Below are 22,118 nucleotides of genomic sequence, written 5' to 3'. Positions count from 1 at the left end.
CATTTAGATTGGTAAGGAAGATATAATGCTGCTTTCGTTTCCAGGAGACAAGATGGTGTACGTGGAAAACCCTGAGGCACCTACAACACAGCTGGCAGAATAAGTAAATTTAGCAAGGTCACAAGATCCAAGGGTCGATATACAAAAATCAAACAATTTAAATACCACTGACAATAGCATCAAAAATATTAAATACTTAAGGATAAATTTTAAAAAAATGTGTAAGACCTAAACAATAAAAATTCTAACACATTGCTGAGAAATATTAAAGAATACCTACTAAATGAAAGGATACACTATTTATAGATTGTTTGTTAATATGTCAGTTCTCTCCAAATTTATCTATATATTCAAAACAATTTCATTCGAAATCCCAGCAGGCCTTTTTCTGGTAGACATTGGTAAGCTAATTTTAATGTAATTAAATGTAAAGGAGTGACATCAGCCAAATAATTTTGAAAAACATAAATAACAACATTAAAGGAGTTGTTTGACTTGATTTGAAGACAGTATGAAGCTACAGTAGTCAAAGCAGTGTGAAAGTTTGGTGAAAGTATAAACACACAGATCAATGGAAGAGAATAAAGGCTAGAAGAAGATTCACATATATAGAGTAAATTGATTTTTATTTTTACAAAAGTGCTAAGGTAATTTGTGGGGAAAAAATAGTCTTTTCAACAAATTATACTGGAAAAACTAGATATCCATATAGAAAAAAGAAGTACCTCAACTCTTAACTTGTGCTACATATAAATCAACTTGAAATTGATTTTATCTAAATGTAAAAGCTAAAACTATAAAAGTTCTAGAAGAAAACACAGGAGAAAAACCTATGTGATCTTGGAGTAGGGAAAAATTTCTTAGATAGGACAAAAAATACCTGTGAATCTTGAAAGTAAAAATAGATAAACTGAAGTTCATCAAAACTAAAAACTATTCTTCAAAAGATACCACTAAAAAAATGAAAAGGCCCAATGTGTATCTGATAAAGGCCTGATATCCATAAAACATAAAGAGGTCTTACAACTCAAGACAAAAAAGCACAATTAAACACGGGATAAAGTCTGAACAGATATTTCACAAACAGATATATCAGTAGTCAATAAGCACATTACACACTCAACATCATTAGTCAGCAGGGAAATGTAAACTAAAACCACAGTGAGATAGTTCTCTACCTCCACTAAAATGGCTAAAATTAAAAAGACTGACAATACTAAGTGTTAGTAAGTCTGTGGAGCAATTTGGACCCTTTACATTGCTGATGCAAAATGGTACAACCACTTTAGAAAGCTCTCTGGCAGCTTCCTGTAAAATTAAACTTACACTTACTATATATACATATTATATATATAATGTAGATAATAACATATAATAATATACATATATTCCAGCAATTCCCACTCCTAGATATTTACTCAAGAGAAATGAAAACACATGTACACACATAGACTTGTACACAAATATTCATAGCAGTTTTATTCATAACAGCCAAAAACTGTCAACAACTCAAATTTTCAATAGATGAATGCATAAAAAATTGTGGTATATCCAGGCAGTGGAATACTACACAGCAACAAAAAGAAGGAACTACTGATATACTAAGCAACATGGATGAATTGCAAAAACATTATGCTGAACAAAAGGAGGCAGATACAAAAGACATTACTGTATAATTCTGTTTATATGAAACTGTAAGAAACATAAAATCTGTAGTGACAGAAAGCAAATAAGTGGTTGTGCTGAAGATGTGGATAGTGACGATGAGGAAAGGGCACAAGGAAAACTTTTAGCAATGGTAATATTCCACACCTTGATCATGGCAGGGGTTACTTGGGTGTATACATTTGTCAAAACTCATTAAACTGTACACTGAAAATGTGTGTGATACTATTTGTAAATTTTACTTCAAAAAAATTAAATTGTATTTCTATATATTAGCAATGAACGATTGAAATTTTAAAAATTCCATTCATAATAGCGTCACACAAAATACTACTCAGATATAAATTTAACAAAATATGTGCAAGACCTATATGTTGAAAACCATAACTTGAGTTACTTCATTTCTGTAATTCTACATGTCCACTTGCAATTTTTATGTTTAAATTCTAAAAATAGCTAACAGAGTGAGAACGAGAAAGTGTAACATTTTTCCTTGGTAAGTGCAAATTTTAGTTGAATCAAAAAATATTTTACTAAACTGTAATACCTTTTAAACTGAAAATTCTTAATTGTTATTTTAAAACTAAAGAATAAGGGAAATGCTTATTATGGAAAATAACTTTGTCATATAGAGGAGGGGGTGTTAAGAAATTATTTGTGGTGTGAAGAAAATATTTGTGGTGTCAAATATATTACATATGTCACTGGTCATATCTGCCAACAATGACTTGAAGCGATGTTCTTACAAGTATGTGCCTGTGTTTGAATCTTGGTCCCACCACTTGCTATCTTTACAATCTTGGGCAAGCTGTTCCTTGGTTTCCACACACATAAAACAGGAGTAACAACAGTGCCTACACCTAAATCATAAGTTTGCTATGGGAATTAAATGAATTAATGCATGTAAATTACCTAGTACCATGCCTAGCACACAGTAAACGCTTGATAAATAACTTCCGTGATGACAATCATGCTTATAACACATTTAACATTAACACAGTAGTAAGCTTGAAATATCAGTTACTTACTGTGTGACAAGGTTTTTCTTCCCCTTAATTTCCTGTAATTGGTTAGAATGGTCAGAGTTGCCTATATTTAAACTTATTTTTATAATAGAAGTTAGACAGTAGGAATCATAAAGGTCATAAATCTATGGATAAAGAAATTGGGGTCCATAAAGGTTAATTATATGCTTCAACTAGTAGGACCAGAACTGGACTCCACAGCTTCTACCTCTCAATCTAGTCTCTTAATCTTGGGATCTGGATACAGCCCTTTTAAACCCTTTTCAATCGTGACTCTCTAGTCAATGGAATGACAACAAAGTACTGGTATCTAAATAATACATAAGATTACATTTCACAGCTCAACCAGGATGGCTCTGGAAGTTCTGCACAAAAGCTCCTAAAGCTGATGCAGAAGTTCCCCTTCCCTGACCCCGAGTGGTTCAACTATATAAAGTTATTAATCATCAGTTAACTAGAAAATTATATTACTCAGAGCATCTCAGCCCACTGGCAGGCAAAAGATGGAGTTTCTTAAACTAAAATGACACGTGTTGGAGCAGTGATGAGGAAAACTCTACTACCCATAAAAAGGCCAATTGCTCTTCAAAGAGCTTTTGGTCTTATCTACTCTGAGTTCTATCGCAATTGATTCTCAACCTTGGCAGCACACATGAATCCTTTGGGGGAACTTTTGCGGGAAAACATGCCTAGGCCCCACTCATGGCTGTCTGCAGGTAGAACCCAGGCTTGAGAACTACTGCCTTATCTCACCCGGTTCAACCTCAGATTTTGTCCAATCGGCAGCTGTACCACTTCAGTTCTCTATTTAACTAGCAACCTTTACAACGGAAGTTTTTCTCTTTTGTCTTACAGAGAGCATAACATGGCTTTGCTAGAACAAGAGAAATAATGAGTAGATTTGTTCAGTGTTCCACACGTATTTTCCCATGAAACCTTTACAGCAGCAGTCAGGTAAGCCAAGTCGATCATAGCATCCTGGACCTACAGATAAATTGCCCATAATTGCACACAGCTAGTAAGTGGCACAACTGGCCCTTGAACCTCTAATTCCTGCGTATTCCTAAGCCTATGGTCTCTAGACTGGACTCGCTCCAAGTTGTCCCAGAAGTGAGGGCCTTCCCTGTGATACAATCTTGCCCAATGTGGATTATCAGAGCAGTTCAGTGGTGGTGAGGAAACACAGACAAGGGGAAACCGACCCAGTCAGGCTGCTTCCCCTGAGGCCAGAGAGCTAGGAACAACAGGGACCGAGGATGGCAGATCAATTGGGGAATAGAGAGAAAGTCAAGAAATAAGCTAATAGGTATATGATGATTTTAGGAAAATTAGGATATTTTAGAAGGGCTCTTTCTTATCTTACGGAATCAGAATTTTTATTCTTATGATTATATTATCATATACTTGAGGGATGTACCATATCTTACTTGTCATGGTATCTGACCTGTTTCCCCTCCACTCTGCCTCCCAAATGCTTGGCAGAGTATGATGAGTGAATTACTGAATTAACATGTGCTGATGACTATCACTAGAAACATTAAGAAAACTGTCTCTATCCAACTGACTGGGTACTGCTTGAGCTTTTGATGTGCTTAGTCAGTCTCTAAAAAGCTGATTAAAATTTAACTATTGAGCAGATCTCATACTCTTGTTGCCTAACCCTGTTGGCAAATCCAAGTGGGAGGCAAAATATACGACGTGAGCACAGAGCTGGAGCAATGATGACTTCACAGCTAATGCTCTTGCCTCAGGTAGGTGTCCCCTCTCAGGGAGCGTGAGCACCCAGCTTAGGTCTGGTGGTTTGGGCAGCCTGTCCCTAAACAGCCCCATTTCTTACTGTGGCTGCACCAAGGGGTGGCTTAGGAGAGGCTTTTGGCCCTCCTCAAGCCCCTACCTTAATTTTCACCAGAAACTCTCAAAGTTACCCATAAGTATTTCAACCTTAGAATAGTGTGTTACACCTCTGCAATTTTAAGACAAAGCCTAGATCCTCCATTCCAACCAGTTGGCTGCCTCTAAGCGCATACTATAAAAATTCTGAATCCTGCGCATGGTTATTTATTCAACAAATATTTATTGAGTGGCTACTACATGCCAGGTGCTGGGAATACAGCAGTGAGGGGAAAAAAGACAAAAATTGCTGCCCTCCTGGCACTAACATCTGAGTAGGAAGAGACAGATAAACTATGTCAGACCGGAAGGGAGGGGGCAAGACAAGGATGGGCTAAGGGTGCAGCAGATTTAAATATCAGGGAAGGCATCACAGAGAAAACAACATTTTAGCAAAGACCCGAAGGGAGATGTGTGGATATCTGGGAGAAGAGCATTCCAGATGAAGGAATCATCAAGGACACAAGGCTGGAGATAGGATACTGTATTCAAAACTCAGGAAGAGGCCAAGGTGACTGAAACAAAGTGAGCAAGGAGAGCAGTAGGAAATAAGGTGAGAGAAGGAGGCCACTCAAAAGACAGGATGTATTCCAAAGGAGATATCAGAGAGTTTAAAGCAGAGCAGAGAAAAACATACGATGTGTGGTGGGGGAGATGTGAGGTCAAGGTGATTGGCACAGAATACACAGGTGAGAATTAAGTGTATGAAACCTGACCCTTAAGTTTGGTTGGAATGGCTGAGTATAGAGAGAGAGAAAGGAAAGCAGCTTATCTTGCACGATGCACTTAAGGATTTCAGAAAAACAATGTTTCAGGTAAAAATAAGCAGTTTAGGGGCCAGACCGGTGGTGTACTGGTTAAGTTCATGTGCTCCACTTTGGCAGCCTGGGGTTTGTTGGTTCAGATCCCAGGCACAGACCCACGCACCGCTTATCAAGCCATGCTGTGGCAGGCGTCCCACATATAAACCAGAAGAAGATGGGCACAGATGTTAGCTCAGGGTCAATCTTCCTCGCAAAAAGAGGAGGATTGGTGGCAGATATTAGATCAGGGCTAATCTTCCTTAAAAAAAAGAAAAAAAAAGAGCAGCATTTGTTGCCTGATGCATTTTAAGTGATGTAGGAAAGAGAATGTTATGTATGGCAGTGACTTTATTCACTTGAAGGCAGTGACTAAACATCTGTGAGGATTAGTTAGTGAGGGGTAACTGAACATATTAAATCAAGGGTGCTTGAGAGGAACACTAACGAAGCATTTATTGGAGGTACTGGAAAAGATTTATCTTTCGGGAAAGAGTTGGTTTGGATGAGGGTCTTTACAAAAAATGCAAAGTAATTTAACATTTTTTCAGTAAGGATTCAGTATGCATTTAATTGCTGGAACTGGCTTAAGTATGGAGGACCTGAGTTAGGTGACAACCTAGCAAGGGATACAAATATAGGCAGAAGGGTTTCTAAATTTTTCCTTACTTCATGTATTTAAGGGCTTAGAATTTTGTTCCTGTATAATTCTTCAAGTTTTTCTTTTACAATTATTTTTGGCATGTGTAGCTTCTGACTTGAGTGTCTTGCCCAAGCTTGTTAATACTGGCTCTTTCTTGAACCACCGTAAACTACCTATTGCTCCTAGATCACTGAAACCTTCGACATTATGATGAAACATTGGACTGCTCATCAAGCATATGGAGAAGAGCACATTTTCCTCCTTTCTCTTGGTTTTGAGGAACCCAGCTTCCTTTATAAAATCTCTAAATTTGGTTTTCACTATTGACCACTTAGCCAACCAGAGCTCTACGGACTTGTGCCCTTGAACCTTGAGGGCTACTCCTAAACTCAATGCCAAAACTTCAGAAGGCAGTTTTATCAGATTTTCTCAACTTGAAAAAACTACACCATGGCAACCTGAGGATAAAATAATTACCTACACTGTCTATGGACTGCTGTACCCTTTAGGTTAAGTGTAAAAAAGATTAGAACAAGTCAAAGATCTAATTTTTACAGAGCAGATGCCGTCTCAGATCCCCATCTGAAAAATGGGTAGGAGAGGACTTGTTAGCTACGACTTGGATTCCTCTGAGTATTAGGCAAGCAAATGCACTTAAAATGCCTAGCACATTGCCCAGCACAGCAACTGCTCAGCAAAAGTTAGCAACTGTGTAATCCCTTGTGCTAAGTACAGATCCACTCCACAAATGAAGACAGACTGGAAGCAAAGTAATGACCCAGAGTCACAGAGTGGCGGAGCTGAAGTGCGTTCACCCTGATATACACTAAGGCTTCTATTGTGCCATTCTACAAAGTGTAGGGGGAACCAGGAAATTAAGTAGACCCCCACACACATACCAACTGTTCCCACAGTTTTAGGGCTGGGAAGGGCAGAAAAGACTACGAAATCCAGAGCAACACAAAAAGTGCCAGTTCCCCAAAGAACCAAAGACCAGGGTACTATGGCTGCCCACAGCCCTCAGAAGTCTGAGCCATCTCATCGGCACGACCAGATCCACTAGGGACATTTACAAGAACTTCTATAAAGACTCATTCTCACATCGAAAGGTGGCCACAGGGCAAGCCCTTACTCGCACCTTTCACTTTGTTTGAGCACAGAGACTGCTGCATTTACCAAGAATTGGACCGTTTGGATTATTCACCACTAGTCTATATGAAGGAATATGGGAGGCTTTAAGAGGTGGTATTCACTATTTACCTTGAAGGGCTTTCCTAGAAAAGATGCCTTAAAAAGAGGGGTGTGGGGGCAAGCTCTAAGTTTAGTGGTTAAGTCTCCAACACTTCAACGGATTGTGCTGTCCAGCTACTGAGGTGAACTGTCAAAGTCAGACTTCTTTCCCAAGAACAAAGACCAAAAGGCTGCCTTTATAGCTCTAACCCTAGTCAGTACTTTGGGTTTACCTTCAGAAAGGGCTGGAGGACTACCACCTAAAACGCTGGAAACAAAGACACATACACTTCCAGGTGTGGATTTTTATTTTCACAAAGAGACAACAATGCCTTCCCACACATACAAGTATTTACAAAACCCAACTGATTCACCAATCTAGAACCTGGGTTTTTTCCACTTCTCAACATAGTTGGGAACATGGAAACATTAATACCCACACAATTCCCAGAGATGGAATTTATCCATCAAACAGTGCAGATTACCTAAAAGTGCACTTACCTGCACAACTCAGTCTAAGAACCTCAGTGATACAAACCTCATGGCCAAGGTTTCATTAATCTATTTGGTTTCATACCATGCAAACCTGAACAAGTGTGCTGCTACACTAAACTGAAAATCGGTTCTCATTTTACAATTAAAAAGGTTCTCAACGCTTTAGCAACTATACAGAATATGAAGGTTTATTTCAAAAAAGAGTACATTTTTTTAAACCAGGATACACAGATGCACTTAATGTAACAGTACCTTCTGCAAAAATAGGTTACATAATACTCAGAAATGCAAGGAACAATCTTATTCTCTAAAAATTAGACAGCAGACTTTTTAAGCTTAGACAGCCTTCAAAATGGAGGCTGAAAAGGCTTGGTGACAAGAAGTAACTCTAGAGCCTGACACCACAGAGCTAATGCTGCAAATTAAACTACTACCACACGGCTGCAAACTATGCATATTCACACTGCGTTAAAATGGTCTTGATTCCAATCTTTTCAAATGTGTCTCAGTGCTGCAAGAAAAAAAGTTGAATGATACACAAAACTATTAAAAGTTAAAACAGAACTATTTAAACATCTTCTCCAAAATTGAGAAAAGCAATCATGTTAAATTTTAAAAAAAGAGAAAAAAGGAAAAGTCTGACAGAACTCTCAAGCAAGTCAGAGGTCCTCTTCATAAGTAGTCAAGTAAAGTTTACAGGAGATTTCAATAAATTATCTTGAAACCATGGCAGAGAGCTAATTTTCAGAATCGTCGTGGAGGTCCACCCTTAAATGGCTTAAATCCGGAGCCACTTCCTCTTGGCATGGAATTGCCACTGATTTGTACAATTCTATTAATTGGGGATGCATTACTGAAAAAGGTTTAAAAGAAAAAAAATGTCAGAGATCAAAAGAACAAATAATTCTAGCTAATACCTACAAAGTGCTTATCATTCATCAGGCACTGTTCTTTGCACATTACCCACACTAGATAATTTACTCTTTTCAACAGTCCTGTGAGATAGCACTATTACTAAGCCCACTCTACTGATGAGAAAATTGAGATCTGGAGATCAAGTAACTTGCCGAAGATCACAGGGCTAATAAATGGTGGAGCGAGGAATTGAACTTAGGCAGTCTTGTTTCAAAGCCCCTGTCTCTTAGTAAGCCATTTAATGGTACACACATGAATAGACTGGAGCAGTGGCTCTCAAAGTGTGGTCCCCAGATCAGCAGCATCAGCATCAACTAAGAACTTGAACCTCTGAGCTAGAGGACACCATTCAAGAAACATTTCTGGAATTTTTATATGTATAATGCAACATAGTAGGCACTAATGAGTGACACAGAGAAAAGACCCACCAAAAAATGCTATAACAAATTTGGGAGATAAAAACCCATAGTGGAGTGGTTCAAGTAGAATAAAATCAGATTACGGAAGTGGAGTGGTTCAAGTAGAATAAAATCAGATTACGGAAAGGTGTGAATGCCAGGCTGAGGAATCTGGATTATATCTGTGACCTAGAGAAGCTGCTTGTGGTTTTGGAGAAGGTCAATGGTATAACAGAACAATTCCAAAAGTTTAGTTTAGAGAAAGTGTGAATAACGGAGCAGGAAAAAGACTAATCTGGGAAGATCAGATAGAAGCTGAAATGAGGAAGAAGGCAGAATATCTATTATAAATATTTTTCTAAAAAACTGAACCACACTTAGAAATTTATAGTAGGAATGAAGAAAGAAAAAGATGAGGCCCATGCTTTCCCTGTCTGGGTGAATGAGATGTCTAGTGGCACTGGCAAATTAAAAGAAGCTGGAGGCAACAAATGGGACATGAAGGTTTGAAGCAGGAGAGGAATGAGTTTGCCTGTGACCTTGAATTTATGGAGACAGCAAGGCATTTACATGGAGATCACAATATAGAGCTAAAACAAAGGGTAATGTCTAAAGTTCAACCATTTGAAGGAGCCAGCAAAGGAAATCAAAAAGGTAGAAAGAAAATTATGGTGCATTAGAAAACAGGACTGTTTCTGGGGCCAGCCCCATGGCTGTGTGGTTGGGTTTGCGCCCTCCGCTTCAGTGGCCCAGGGTTTCACTGGTTCGGATCCTGGGTGCAGACATGGCACCACTCGCCAAGTCACACTGGGGTGACGTCCCACATAGCACAACTAGAAGGACCTCCAACTGGAATACACAACTATGTACTTGGGGGCTTTGGGGAGAAGAAGAAGAAGGAAAAAAAAAAAAAAACGATGGGCAACAGATGTTAGCCCAGGAGCCAATCTTTAAAAAAAAAGAAAGAAAAGAAAATAAGTGTTTCAAAAAAAGGAAAAGCAACAGTGGGATACAGTGCTTAACCACCAAGAAGCCTGAGAACTAAGAAAATAAAGGAATCTGTATTTATCAAGAAAAAAGGCATTGGTGACATTTAAAAACCAAAGGCAGAATGAGTGATGAGGCTGTACAGGCACAAGTATAAAAAACACTCACTTCAGTCTGATGGTAGATGAGACCAATAGAATAGTAGTAACTTAGGTGACTAAGCCAAGCCAATATCTCTTCTAAGACAGGGAATGGGAAAGCAGGAAGGGAGAGGCCAAAGACTTGCCAGCTGAAGGGCCACAATGGATGTTGGTGGGAAGAGGAAAGGAAGCTCGTCTCTTAGCGCATGAACAGGCTTTGGATTAAATATCCAAAAGTTTTGCTAGAGTTATTTGAAAAGGAACGAAGCAGAACATACTTTCAGTTTCTTCTTCCTTTCTAGGAATTTTAGGAACGATAGGCAGTGATCAAGAAGATGGGTCCAACATGAAGTTAACGTTCATTATCTTCCGGATTCTGAGATACTTATATCTATGCCAGAATGCCAATCAGTTAACTTACAATGAGGAATGTAAACCAATAAATTAACATCAGCTGCCTGCATATAATCTCCTAGAGATTTTTAGTTAATATGGGGACATGTTTGGGCAGACCTAGAGTTGTTAACTATTTGCAATCAATCTCTAGAAACTATAATGACCTTTAAGGAAAAGATAAAGGTATGGTTGCATGCTGGCAAAAGAGTCTTAACTGATTAACTACTTACCTTGCATGTTGAGATATCATGCCTGCTCCTGTCCGTCCATCACCCATTCTCCTTGCATCATGGTAGCCAGGCCCTTGAGAAGGTGGACCATGCCACTCTTTCCTTGGTCCACTTGTGTCCCGTCCATGCCGTTCAACCACATGTCGTTCTTCAGGATAGTGCTAAAGCGTAGTTTATTAAAAGAGAAGTCGTGACACCCTCAGCCTCATGCCAATTTACTTATGCTGCTGTGCTTTTCATGTGAGAAGCAAATTAATAAAATGTCCGAGAAGATAAAAGGATGACTAACACAACAGCATATGAAAACGGTGTCCATCTATTTTGTACTGAGAAGCTACTTGGGCTTCAGGATAGGCTATGGGGAAATGATTCAGCACTGTAACTTCTATTTCTACACCTTTTAGCACCCGTGTTCTTTTTGACCCTTGAGTATTTCCAGATCTATATATAATGTCTGGATCTATATATATGTAAGAAGGCATAGCGAGAGGTCAAAACCTTAAGACAAATTAATGTTGGGTATTTGATCAGCATGCAAACAGCACATGGAAACAGGAGTTGTCACCTCATTTTACATAGTACTAGTTGGTGCAGTGGCTCTTACAAGGTCTTACGTCCATGACTACAAAAAACAGGGTAGTGAACATAAAAAAACAAAAGCCATAGAACTAAGGATCTGAGGAAAGAAAGTCAGAAGTTATGAAACTCAGCCTACAGGAAATAAAGCTGAAGGGACCCCACAGAGATATAATACTGGCAGAACCTCTTATAGACTTACATTATGAAAAACAGAATTTTCAAGGGAGGAACAGGATCTCCTGCTCAGGACACCTTTCCTAAAAGGATATCTGAATGCAGTAGCTAGTCTATAAAACTGCCTTAAGTTTTACTCCAAATAAGGCAGACTATCCGGATTATACACCCAGTCTTCAAAGTTCTGTTCAGGGTAAACAGCTCAATGAACTGATCTACTGAACATTTCTATTTATTAGAAACATTAAAGCTCATAATGCCATCAGGCCCGATCTGTTTCATAAATGCTCTGGATGAAATGGAAAATGTACATTGATATTAGCTAGAATGCCAAGGGATTAAAAGATTTTCTAGTAAAAAATGTTGCTAAAAAACCTAAATATGTATTCAAATACAAAACAGAGCACCCAAGTATAATGCAAGTGGAAGGATGGACATAGACACCCAATTCAGAATTCTTTTTTGATTAATACTTAAGAGGATATTCTATCTGTGCTACCATCAACCCACATGGCAGTATTTCATCAAGAGAATGCTTCCAAATTAGGTGAAAGGTTTTTGTTCCTTTGAATTGCTAAGAGATGAAGACAATTTCCTCTGTCCAGGTTCATTAACTTACAAAACAGTCAAGTCAATAAAGTGTCACAAGAGTAAAAAGCAATTAAAAAATATAAAACATTCCACTTGCCTACCTTTAAAAATAAAAGAACAAAAAAGAGATAAAAGTTTTATTTCAGTTCTACACATTTAAGCTCTTTAATAAAGTAGAAGAGCAATGAGAGTATTAAAAAAAAAAGGAAAAAGGGAAAGGGAAACCCAAGTAGGGGCCAAAGACTTCCCAGCTAGTTTGAAAGCCTCAATTTCTTCACAGGGAATAAAACCAAAATGATCATTAGGAAGGCTCATCTACCAAATCTAACAGTTCTCAGATGTCAGCAGGAAGTTGAACAGAAACGGAGTAGGAATTCCAAGCCTAGTATCTTACTTCTTTGGACTACTGATGTTCAACACTCACAGCAAAACATGGGAAACAGTCAGATCTTTCACAAGAAGCTAGTCTCCTTAGTTAGTCTAACTAATCTAGGCCACATCAAAAGGATAAGTCCTCTAACTCTATTTCTAAAGAGTTGACACTAACCCTTCACCAGCACTTACCTGGGCTCCACTCCCTCGGTCTGTGATCACCCCTCTGTCTCCTTCTCTGCTGCCATAGCCTGAAGCATTACTGCGATTTCCAGGGGGCGCCCCTCTCACACTGTGTCCTGAGACTTCTCTCCCAGATCGTTCTGGCCTTTCAACTCTTCAACAAAACCCCAAAACATATACGATCAGAACTCTATTATAACTTTTTTTAAACCCAAATGTATTATTTCCTAGGAGCTGGGCATGAGAGACTACACACATACCTTGTTTCCCGTTTGTCGGTGGACATGCCTCCTTCACTTTTCCAGGAGGTTGGTCTAGATGGGTTGGGCCCTGCTTCTCGAGGATGTCTAGGGTGAGTCATATCAGGCCTGTCATGGATGATCACGGTTCTCCTTTCATCTCGCTCCCCTCGCCTGTCTGTTTCTCTAAGTTCATTTCTTGGTGGTGGAGGCTCATTTCTTCTGGAATCACTAAAATTTTTGGGATACCTTTCAAAACCTGGATCTTCTCTTCGTGCAGTAGGGCGTGTTTTTTTCCCTTCACTTTGACCCACAAAGCGTTCTCGCCTATTGATTATCGAAAACAAAGAACAAATGTCCTGAGAAGTACTTACTTGGCCTTATTCCGCTTAACTTTATTTGCATAACCTACAATAATGACACCTTCTTTAAAAATTAACTTAAGGCAAAGCCACCAAAAAAGCCACCATTCTTTTTTTTAAAGTTTTTTTTTTTAAAAGATTGGCACCTGAGCTAACATCTGTTGCCAATCTTTTTTTTTTTTTGCTTTTTCTCCCCAAATGCCCCCAGTACGTAGTAATATATTTTAGCCGTGGATCCTGCTAGTTGTGGCATGTGGGACATTGCCTCAATGTGGCCTGACAAGTGGTGCCATGTCAGCGGCCAGGATCCGAACCGGGGAAACCCTGGGCCACCAAAGCAGAGCATGCGAACTTAACCACTTGACCACGGGACCAGCCCTATTTCTTAAAGATTTTATTTTTCCTTTTTTTCCCCAAAGCCCCCCAGTACATAGTTGTGTATATTTAGTTGTGGGTCCTTCTAGTTGTGGCCTGTGGGATGCCACTTCAGCATGGCTTGATGAGCGGTGCCATGTCCACGCCCAGGATCTGAACTGGCGAAACCCTGGGCTGCTGAAGCAGAGCACGCGAACTTAACCACTCGGCCATGGGGCCAGCCCCTACAATTCTTGATTATAATATTTTTTTAAATTGAGCTAAATGTCTGGCATGAAGATTGGGCTTTTAGCATCCAGGAGGAATTACATCAAACACTCAAGTCACGACCAACCCGAAGGATGTTTCACTGCTCTGAACAGTGAGGCACATCCAAAGCCAATAGCCCTCCCACTTAGTTTTAAAAGTTAAGACGATAAAGCCAACCTACTCAACCTTGTTATGGTGGCCTATTAAACTAATTTTGAATACTGAATCACATTTCCATTAACAAAAGCCAAAACCAAACATATGACTTCTGAACACTCAGTTCTGACCTGTACACCTTAATTAAGATTTTAATAGAGAACCAAACTTATCACTAGCAAGGCTCATATACCAAATACAACCATTTTCAACCAATCTATTTACCTTTCAAAAGATGAAGACTGTACTGTTGAACTCTCAGGAAACCTGCCCCTCTCTCGGTGATCAAAGTCATTAAATCTATTCTGTTGGCGAGAGTAGTCAGATCCGTGGCCGAATCGTGCATCTGTATCTAGAGACAACTTTTTATTCTCACTCCAGTAAGGGTCATCTCGCCTTGAAGAGAAATATTTGCTCATTTATATAAATTAGTTTGACAATAATCAAATAACACTTAGTTGGAGTTATACATACCACATGCTAGGAACTGTGGATACAGAGGGCTAATAAACTCAAGACACAAAACATTCTGTTACAAGAACAAGCTAGCAAAGAATGAAGTAATAAATACATAAAGCCATATAGTGTTAGAGGAATTTCACAGGAGAGAAAATAGTTGAAAAATTATGTTTTAAAATTATTAAATGGAAAAGACAAATAAGATATAATACTTGATACCATTTTATAATAAAATTCCAACCAGCAGTATACAACCTTTTCAGCTATACTTTAGAAAGGTTAGAAGTAAGTCTCAAGCACAATTCATTCATTCCACCTATTTCTCCACACAGTCAACTAAATCTCACAGAATTTATATTAAGAAAATTAAAAGACTATACCATAGTTTTGAAATCTATTAAGAAGTATGAACGCAAACACACAACAGAATCTCTATCCTCGTTTCCCCAAGTTTATGACTTCCATTCTTGTGCTATCTGCACTACCCTACAAGAATTTTCAAAATGGGTCTGAGTTAAGAGCCATCATTGAAGCCTACTATGACCATGTATTTCCAGTCATAATAATGGACAAGCATTTGGCACTAGGAAAGGAAGAAGGGAAAGAAGAGCAGACTCTCCCTACTTGACAATGCACTGGGTCCACTCCAGCATTGCAGTCATTCCCATCCCTGTTGACCATGACCTTTTATTCCAGTGATGGTTGCCTGTACTTTCTAATTCTCGTTAGTCTTAGCTTAAAGGGAGTAAGATAGCAAGTGTAACTGTTAAAGAAGAAAGCAAGCAACTACCTATGATCTACATCCCGTGGGCGTTTCAAAGAATTCCTTTTTTCTTGTTCATAACGGAGCTGCTGCTGTTGCCGTCTCAGTTCCTCTCGTTCTCGAGCAATACGTTCAGCTTCTTTACGACGTTCCTTCAGACAACACAGAAGGAAGAACCAAGCAATGCAAAATGAAAACATAAGGTAAGTATATGTGCGACCTTGTTTTAATCCTGTCATTAAGAAACCATCATAGGCAAACACCAGGCAAAACACATACCTGGGACAAATAAATAAACAAATGTGACTTCTGTGATCAGTAATCTAGGCTATGGCTATTGTTCTGCCACATTAAAAATAACAGAGCTTGGGTGGTGCAAGCTGGCAAGTAATTGGGGAGGTAGGATTTAGTGTAATCATTTGACTGAAACAAAAGCACCTCAAGGGAATTAGAAACAGAGTTCATATGTATAGAGACCAAGTGCCTTAAAACCCTGGATGCAATTCTGCAAAGAGAGGCATTATTTCCTTCCAGCCTTGGGAAATCATTCCCACTGTAACATGTAAGGAAATAGTTATGATTTTCTAAGGTTGGGATAGTGACAGAGCCTGGATTACAACTACTCTGGACTCATAGTCCTATGCTCAGACTATTAGGCTGCCATCATATTGCAGAGTTCAAGTTATTATTACCAATTGGCTAGAACACAGTCACTACAAAACATATTTTTAACTAGCACCTAATTCATTGTTGTCTTTCAGGGACACTTAATAAATGTGCATTAGCTGAACTCATTCTATAGCTTTACAACAAGTAAAGCAAATTTTAGGGCAAAAATCACAGGGTTGGAGAAAGGTCAGTTATTTAAGATGAAAAGATTTTCTGACTGCACCTGTTCAATACGAATGCGTTCCCTTTCCAAGCGTTCGCGTTCCATTCTCTCTCTCTCTAGTTTCTGCCTTTCAATTTCTAGGCGCTCTCTCTCTCTCTGTAAGCGTTCCCGTTCTTCCCGTTCACGGATTATTCTAATGCGTTCGCGCTCTCGACGCTCTCTTTCTGCAATCTCTCTTCGTCTAACAAAAATCAGTATTTAGAAATACTTAAATTATGCTAGCACTGTGTGAAAGAGAATAGCTTTGAATTTGAATTTTTCCTTGAGGTTGGCAATTTTAAACTTCAATTTAATCTAAGTAGTTTTAAAATAATTGGAAAAAGAACTCAAAATAAAACTTTAAACAGATTCCAGTACTGTCACTTATTTATTGACTGTCCACTGAGCAGCTGAATTTTATAGAGTAGTTGCCTCTTAGATGATTCCTGTTTAAATAAAAATCCCACTATAATAGCCCATTGATTGACTGACATTTTAAAAAGGAGATATTCTACTAATGTATGAATTTACAAAACTACAACTTCTATTGTTTTTGATAGAAAAATTTCTATATCAGGTATATATTCTATCTCCTTAAACAAGGTATACTTTATTTTGATGACTTGGGATCATACACATCAAGGTGAATTATACCAAAGGCTATAATAATAAAATGGTTGCCCTTAAGGGTTTTTTGGAGTGTTCACTGGCTCATAATAGATGGCTCCAGGTAACATGCTTTTTTGAGTCAGGAGGTAGTTCAAATGTCTGCTCAATTAAGTTGTTGTATTAGGCTTCTATCGGTGTCTTTGTCACTTCCTCACTCTAAGGCACTCAGTGCAGTTTGTCTGTCAGTGTACCTTCCTCTAGCAACCCAGTGGTTCTCAATGGGTCAGTCCTGCCCCCATGGAAATCTGAGGGGCATTTTTAATGATCACAATGACCATGGGGCTGTGACCAGCACTTAGTGAGTGGGGACCAAGGAGTCTAGGTATCTTATGATACATGGAATAGTCAGGATAGTCCTGCACAACAAAAAACTGTCCAATGCTCCTAATTCCTTTCAAACGCCATAATGGACATGCCTATCATTAAAACAAAACAAAATCATCTTTAAAAAAAAAAAAACCTGAGCCTAGAACTTAACTCATTTTTTATAAATGCTGCTTGGTTTGTTTGCTTTGGCATGGTTTTATATACACTAAAATTTCCAGGAATGCAACCCCATGTAAACAGAGGGAAAATTATACTTCCTTGAGAACTTCATCAAGAGTTGTTCACCATTTCAGAAATCACGTCATAATGTCAACACCACTCCTGGTATTTGACTCACCAATACGACACACCAGTATCAGTCTGTGTTTGTAGCTGTCACCTTCTCATTGAGTCTAAAGAGGGGTGCAAACATCTGCCTACGTCATGAGGTCTTCCAGAGAGTCATGCCTAAACATTCATATCTGGAATACATGCTTCAATATAAATTACTTTTACTTCTCCTTTATATCAGAGTTAAGGTATTATATCGATTTTTTGGAAATTATTTGTATGGGAAGGTGTATTACGTCATCAGTTTCACTTCAGAATAGTAAAGAGGGTACTGCAACTTTTTTTATATAAAAGGAGTGTTGGTCTGGTAGGTTTGAGAATCGCTGCTCCAGTAGCTCCCACTCTCACTCTCCTCCCAACTTGTCATCTAAACAGAAAGCTCAGCATATTGGGACTTCATCAGAAAAAGAGAAAATGGGTTCTGAGTAATGCAAGGATGATTTCCTTTTATTAAAGTATGTGGCAATTATAGTATTCTTTAAGTTGGTAAAGTATCTCTAGTAGTTCCTAACACTCTTGTGAGTGAACAGATGAGATCCCATGATGTGCCCTCTCGACAAGATGGGTTAATATTTGCAAATTTCTATTATAAAATATTTTCACAAGAATAGTTTAAGTGGCATCCACAAATTGACATACGAAAGCAAACTGGTCCTCATAATGAACTGCTGAGGCGCTGCCACTGAGAACAGAAATGTCTGTTTTGCTCTCTGTTTTAAAGAGAATGCTTGCCTTGGGATAGAGCTTGAACACAGTAAGGTTCACAGGGCAAATCTTCCTCCACTTGGGCTCTAATCCAAAGTACAACGAATTTTTCCTAAAATGTCAACATACTATTTGAACACTGTAGCTTACACATTGAGACTATCTTATCTCAAAACCAATTTTTCCTTTAAAGTCATGTTTTTTATGGCGGCAGCTTTGGAGAAGAGGAAAGAGCATCGGACTTGGAGTCAGAAGACTTGGGTCTGAGTCCCGACTCTGCCACTCATGAGCCATGTGGCATTGGAGGAGTCATTTAGCCTCTCTGGGCCTCTGTTTTTTCAGTTATAGAATGGGCATAACTAACCTTAGGGAACTGTTGATAAGGATACTAGATGGAAAGGTCCTGTGTAAACTAAAATACTATGCAAACTTAAATCATTAGCTTTTACTGCACTTCTTAAACGTGGCAAAAAGCTTTCTGTGGGACTACAATTTCCAGGAATCTGATTTATAACTAGTGTTAAAGATGTACTGATAGTTAAAGACAGGTAGAAAAGAGGCTCTCTTCCTACCTTCGAAGTTCCACTGCTCGTCGCAATCTTTCAAAACGAACTAAGTGTTCTCTCAATCTTTGTTCCTTCATCTTTTCAAAAGGCAAGATGTCCTTCCTTCTGTAGTCTTTATCCCTTTTTTTATCTAGGCTGGCTCTCTCTTTTTCCTTGCTTCTTCCATGAATCTATAGAAAAAAATTATAAAAGGACTAGAAGTTAAAATAATTTTGGGTTTTCTTTTTCAAGTTCAGCTGGTCATTTAAAAAGCTTAAATAAGTAACAACATTCCCTTTTTCTTAGATTTCCTAGCATAGAAGTAGGCAAAAATGGTTATAGAGATACCGAATTATCTTCTTTGGGAAATAGGTGGCATAGTATACAGCATGCCTCTCAGAGACTTACTTTCTCATATCTTCCTCTTCTTGATGGCCTACAGTGATCTCCTTTAGTTTGGTCTAGTATTACCATATGTCCTGGACTCTTTGAACCTAAGAGGAAAAAAAAAATTAGATACACAAATGTCCAAAAAATATTTCCAAAATATTTAAAAAGTTAAAAAGGAAAATGTAATATAAAAATGCTGAATTCATAGACATTCACAAACGAATAAACGAAATAAAAACCCTTTTTCTATGAGAACCTAAATGCAAAGAGTTTTTAAAAAATAACTCAAATCCACTAACATAAATACTTTCAGTGATACCAAAAGATCCCAGCTCATTTACACAGCTATAAGTCAATGACCGTTTGAAGTCAGCCCAGATTTAACAGTAAACAGGCTTAGCTGGAAGAGCACGTCTGTTCCCAAGAGCAGAAAAGGAGAAGACGATTAGTCCTGTTAGACCTCCTTTTCTATGAGTGACATCTAAGCATGAAGCTTAAATATTTATCTAGATGGTGATCTCAAGTTTTCCCTTCCACAGTGAAAGTTAAGTCATAGAATGCATTAGAAAGGGATTGAGAAGAAAGATACATAGCATACTTATTCGTTTCTTTTCTTCACTCTTTTTAATCGATTCTGAAGTTTGGCCACTTGATCCATTATCATTCTTCTCATCTTTACCTTCTATTTTCTTAGTATCCTTGCTTTCTTTTTTTTCGGATTTCTCAGACGACCTTTTCTCTTCTTTTTTAACAGAGGCTTGTGTCCTGACCATACCACCCCGCACAAGAAAACAACAGAATGAGAACTACTTCATCAGTGTACTAAAAAAAGTCTGTGTGCTTATCAAAAGAATAGATCCTTACTTGCTACTTCTATCACTCATATTTTTTTTGTCTCCAGAGCTTCTTGAACTACTCTTTTCATCATTTTCTTTCTTCAATTCTTTCTTAGAAGGATCACCTTTAACCTGAAAAGTTTAAGCCAGGAAAAAAGTCTGTAAGTTTTAAGGTTACATTTTTTTTCCCTTCTTCTCCCCAAAGCACCCCCATACACAGTTGTATATTCTAGTTGTAGGTGCTTTCGGCTCTGCTATGTAGGACGCTGCCTCAGCGTGGCCTGATGAGCAGTACTAGGTCCACGCCCAGAATCCAAACTGGCGAAACCCTGGGCCACCGAAGCTGAGCACAAACTTAACCACTCGACCACCGGGCCAGCCCTTAAGGTTACTTTTCTTTTTTTTGTTTTTTTTTTGAGGAAGATTAGCCCTGAGCTAACATCTGCTGCCAATCCTCCTCTTTTTGCTGAGGAAGACTGGTCCGGAGCTAACATTCGTGCCCATCTTCCCCTACTTTATATGTGGGACGCCTGCCACAGCATGGCTTGCCAAGCGGTGCCATGTCTGCACCCGGGATCTGAACTGGCGAATCCCGGGCCGCCAAAGCAAGAACGTGCGCACTTAACCGCTGCGCCACCAGGCCAGCCCCTAAGTTTACATTTTTATGATTACAAAAAGTACGTTGATGATAGAAAATTTGGAAAACATAGAAGTAAAAAAATAAAAATGAATACATAAAAATAAAAATCATTCTTAATTCTTCTCCCTCCCAGTGTGACATCTTTAAATTGAGAATTACTAGCCCTAAAGGAAATTCCTTTTATAAACAGTTAAGCAAGCTTACTTTTTCAACAGAAATCAGCTGTCCATGCAGCTCAGTGCGATGCAGATGTGCAATACATCTGGACACCTCTGTGCTTGAGGACATAGTTACAATGCCATAGCACTTTGCACCGGGACTTCGAGCATTCGTAACCACCTTCGCACTCAGAACCTGTGAGATGAAATTATACTTTAGAAAGTTTTACAACTACTTATATTTCTAAATAGGTGAAACTGAGACTATTCAAATTAAAGGATCTATTCAGGATAAAGCACAAATTTAGGATATATACTATTCTGTTTCATAGTCTTGTGATCACCATCTACTTTGCCTGTAAGGACTTAGTAAATATTTAGAGGAATAATTTAAAGTGTCAAAAAGCAATTTAACATACTTTCAGTTTTTCTTTTTGTTTTTTCAAATACATAGCCAAAATACGATTAGTCACATCAATGAAGTAATGGCACAACTAACCAAAGCAAAGAAATAATATTCTCACTTAGACTTTGGCCAAAATTTCCCTATCACAGGTCTACCTTGAATCTCTTAGAGAAGAAAAAAGGATAAGTTTTTAGAAAGTTTCTAGATGAGTATTAACACTTTTCTATACTGGGTCACTCTAAGAAATTTTCAAAACTGAGGAAAGAATCTGCTGCATGTAAAAAAGCACCCTAAAAAATACACCGTAAAGAAACCGCTTTCTATCTATATACTTTTAAAATTCACACCAATATTAAAGTGACAATTTCAACTATGAAATGAATAGTTAAGAGAGACAAGGATGGGTGCATGAGAAGAAAAGTGAGAGAGAACAATCTAGAGCTGAACAAAGAGGAACACAGACATAAGGCCAGGAAGAGGTCAACAGGGAATTCAAGAGGTTATGGTATGGGTGGCTATAAACTACCAGCTTTTGTCTCAACTCTGGAGAGGCTGACTTGCCCCAACAGCCATTCAATTTATTTATTTATTTTTTGCGTGAGAAAGATTGTTCCTGAGCCAACATCTGTGCCCATCTTCCTGTATTTTGTATGTGAGACGCTGCCACAGCATGGCTTGATGAGCACTGTGTAGCTCCGTGCCAGGATCCGAACCTGCGAACCCCGAGCCACTGAAGTAGAATGCACCAACTTAACCACTATGCCACCGGGCCAGCCCCTAGCCATTCAATTTTTAAGCCTAAAGTCTTATTATCAACTGAGTGGTACCCCTATACAGCTTTAGTCCTAATAAATACGAACATTAAAATATTGTTTTTATATCTCTAACAATAAATTATTGAAAATAGAACAAAAAATATGCCACA

The 22,118-nt window shown here is 38.5% G+C and overlaps 1 protein-coding gene across 6 annotated transcripts in view; it reads right to left on the bottom strand.

Moving 5' to 3' along the window:
- SLTM (SAFB like transcription modulator) overlaps nt 1–22,118 on the bottom strand; it is a 68,749-nt gene that overhangs the window by 17,806 nt on the left and 28,825 nt on the right. For 4 of the 6 annotated variants that reach the window (XM_008526753.2, XM_008526752.2, XM_008526755.2 and 1 more), the window contains 12 exons: nt 20,834–20,983; nt 20,018–20,121; nt 19,752–19,918; nt 19,172–19,257; nt 18,791–18,954; nt 16,209–16,389; nt 15,344–15,468; nt 14,320–14,490; nt 12,974–13,279; nt 12,723–12,867; nt 10,815–10,975; nt 7,544–8,601 (listed from right to left, as the gene is read on the bottom strand). In XM_008526753.2, coding sequence (XP_008524975.1) covers nt 8,493–8,601; nt 10,815–10,975; nt 12,723–12,867; nt 12,974–13,279; nt 14,320–14,490; nt 15,344–15,468; nt 16,209–16,389; nt 18,791–18,954; nt 19,172–19,257; nt 19,752–19,918; nt 20,018–20,121; nt 20,834–20,983 — 1,869 coding nt within the window. In that variant the 3' untranslated portion in view covers nt 7,544–8,492. Of the gene's footprint in view, nt 1–7,543; nt 8,602–10,814; nt 10,976–12,722; nt 12,868–12,973; nt 13,280–14,319; nt 14,491–15,343; nt 15,469–16,208; nt 16,390–18,790; nt 18,955–19,171; nt 19,258–19,751; nt 19,919–20,017; nt 20,122–20,833; nt 20,984–22,118 lie in introns of those variants that run through there. The other 2 variants (XM_070578902.1, XM_008526754.2) reach the window with 1 other exon arrangement.

This window comes from Equus przewalskii, chromosome 1 (genome assembly GCF_037783145.1).
Source record: "Equus przewalskii isolate Varuska chromosome 1, EquPr2, whole genome shotgun sequence".
Taxonomy (NCBI): Eukaryota; Metazoa; Chordata; class Mammalia; order Perissodactyla; family Equidae; genus Equus; species Equus przewalskii.
The sequence above is the reverse complement of the archived record's forward strand: the minus strand, read 5'-3'. Positions and strand labels throughout refer to the sequence as shown.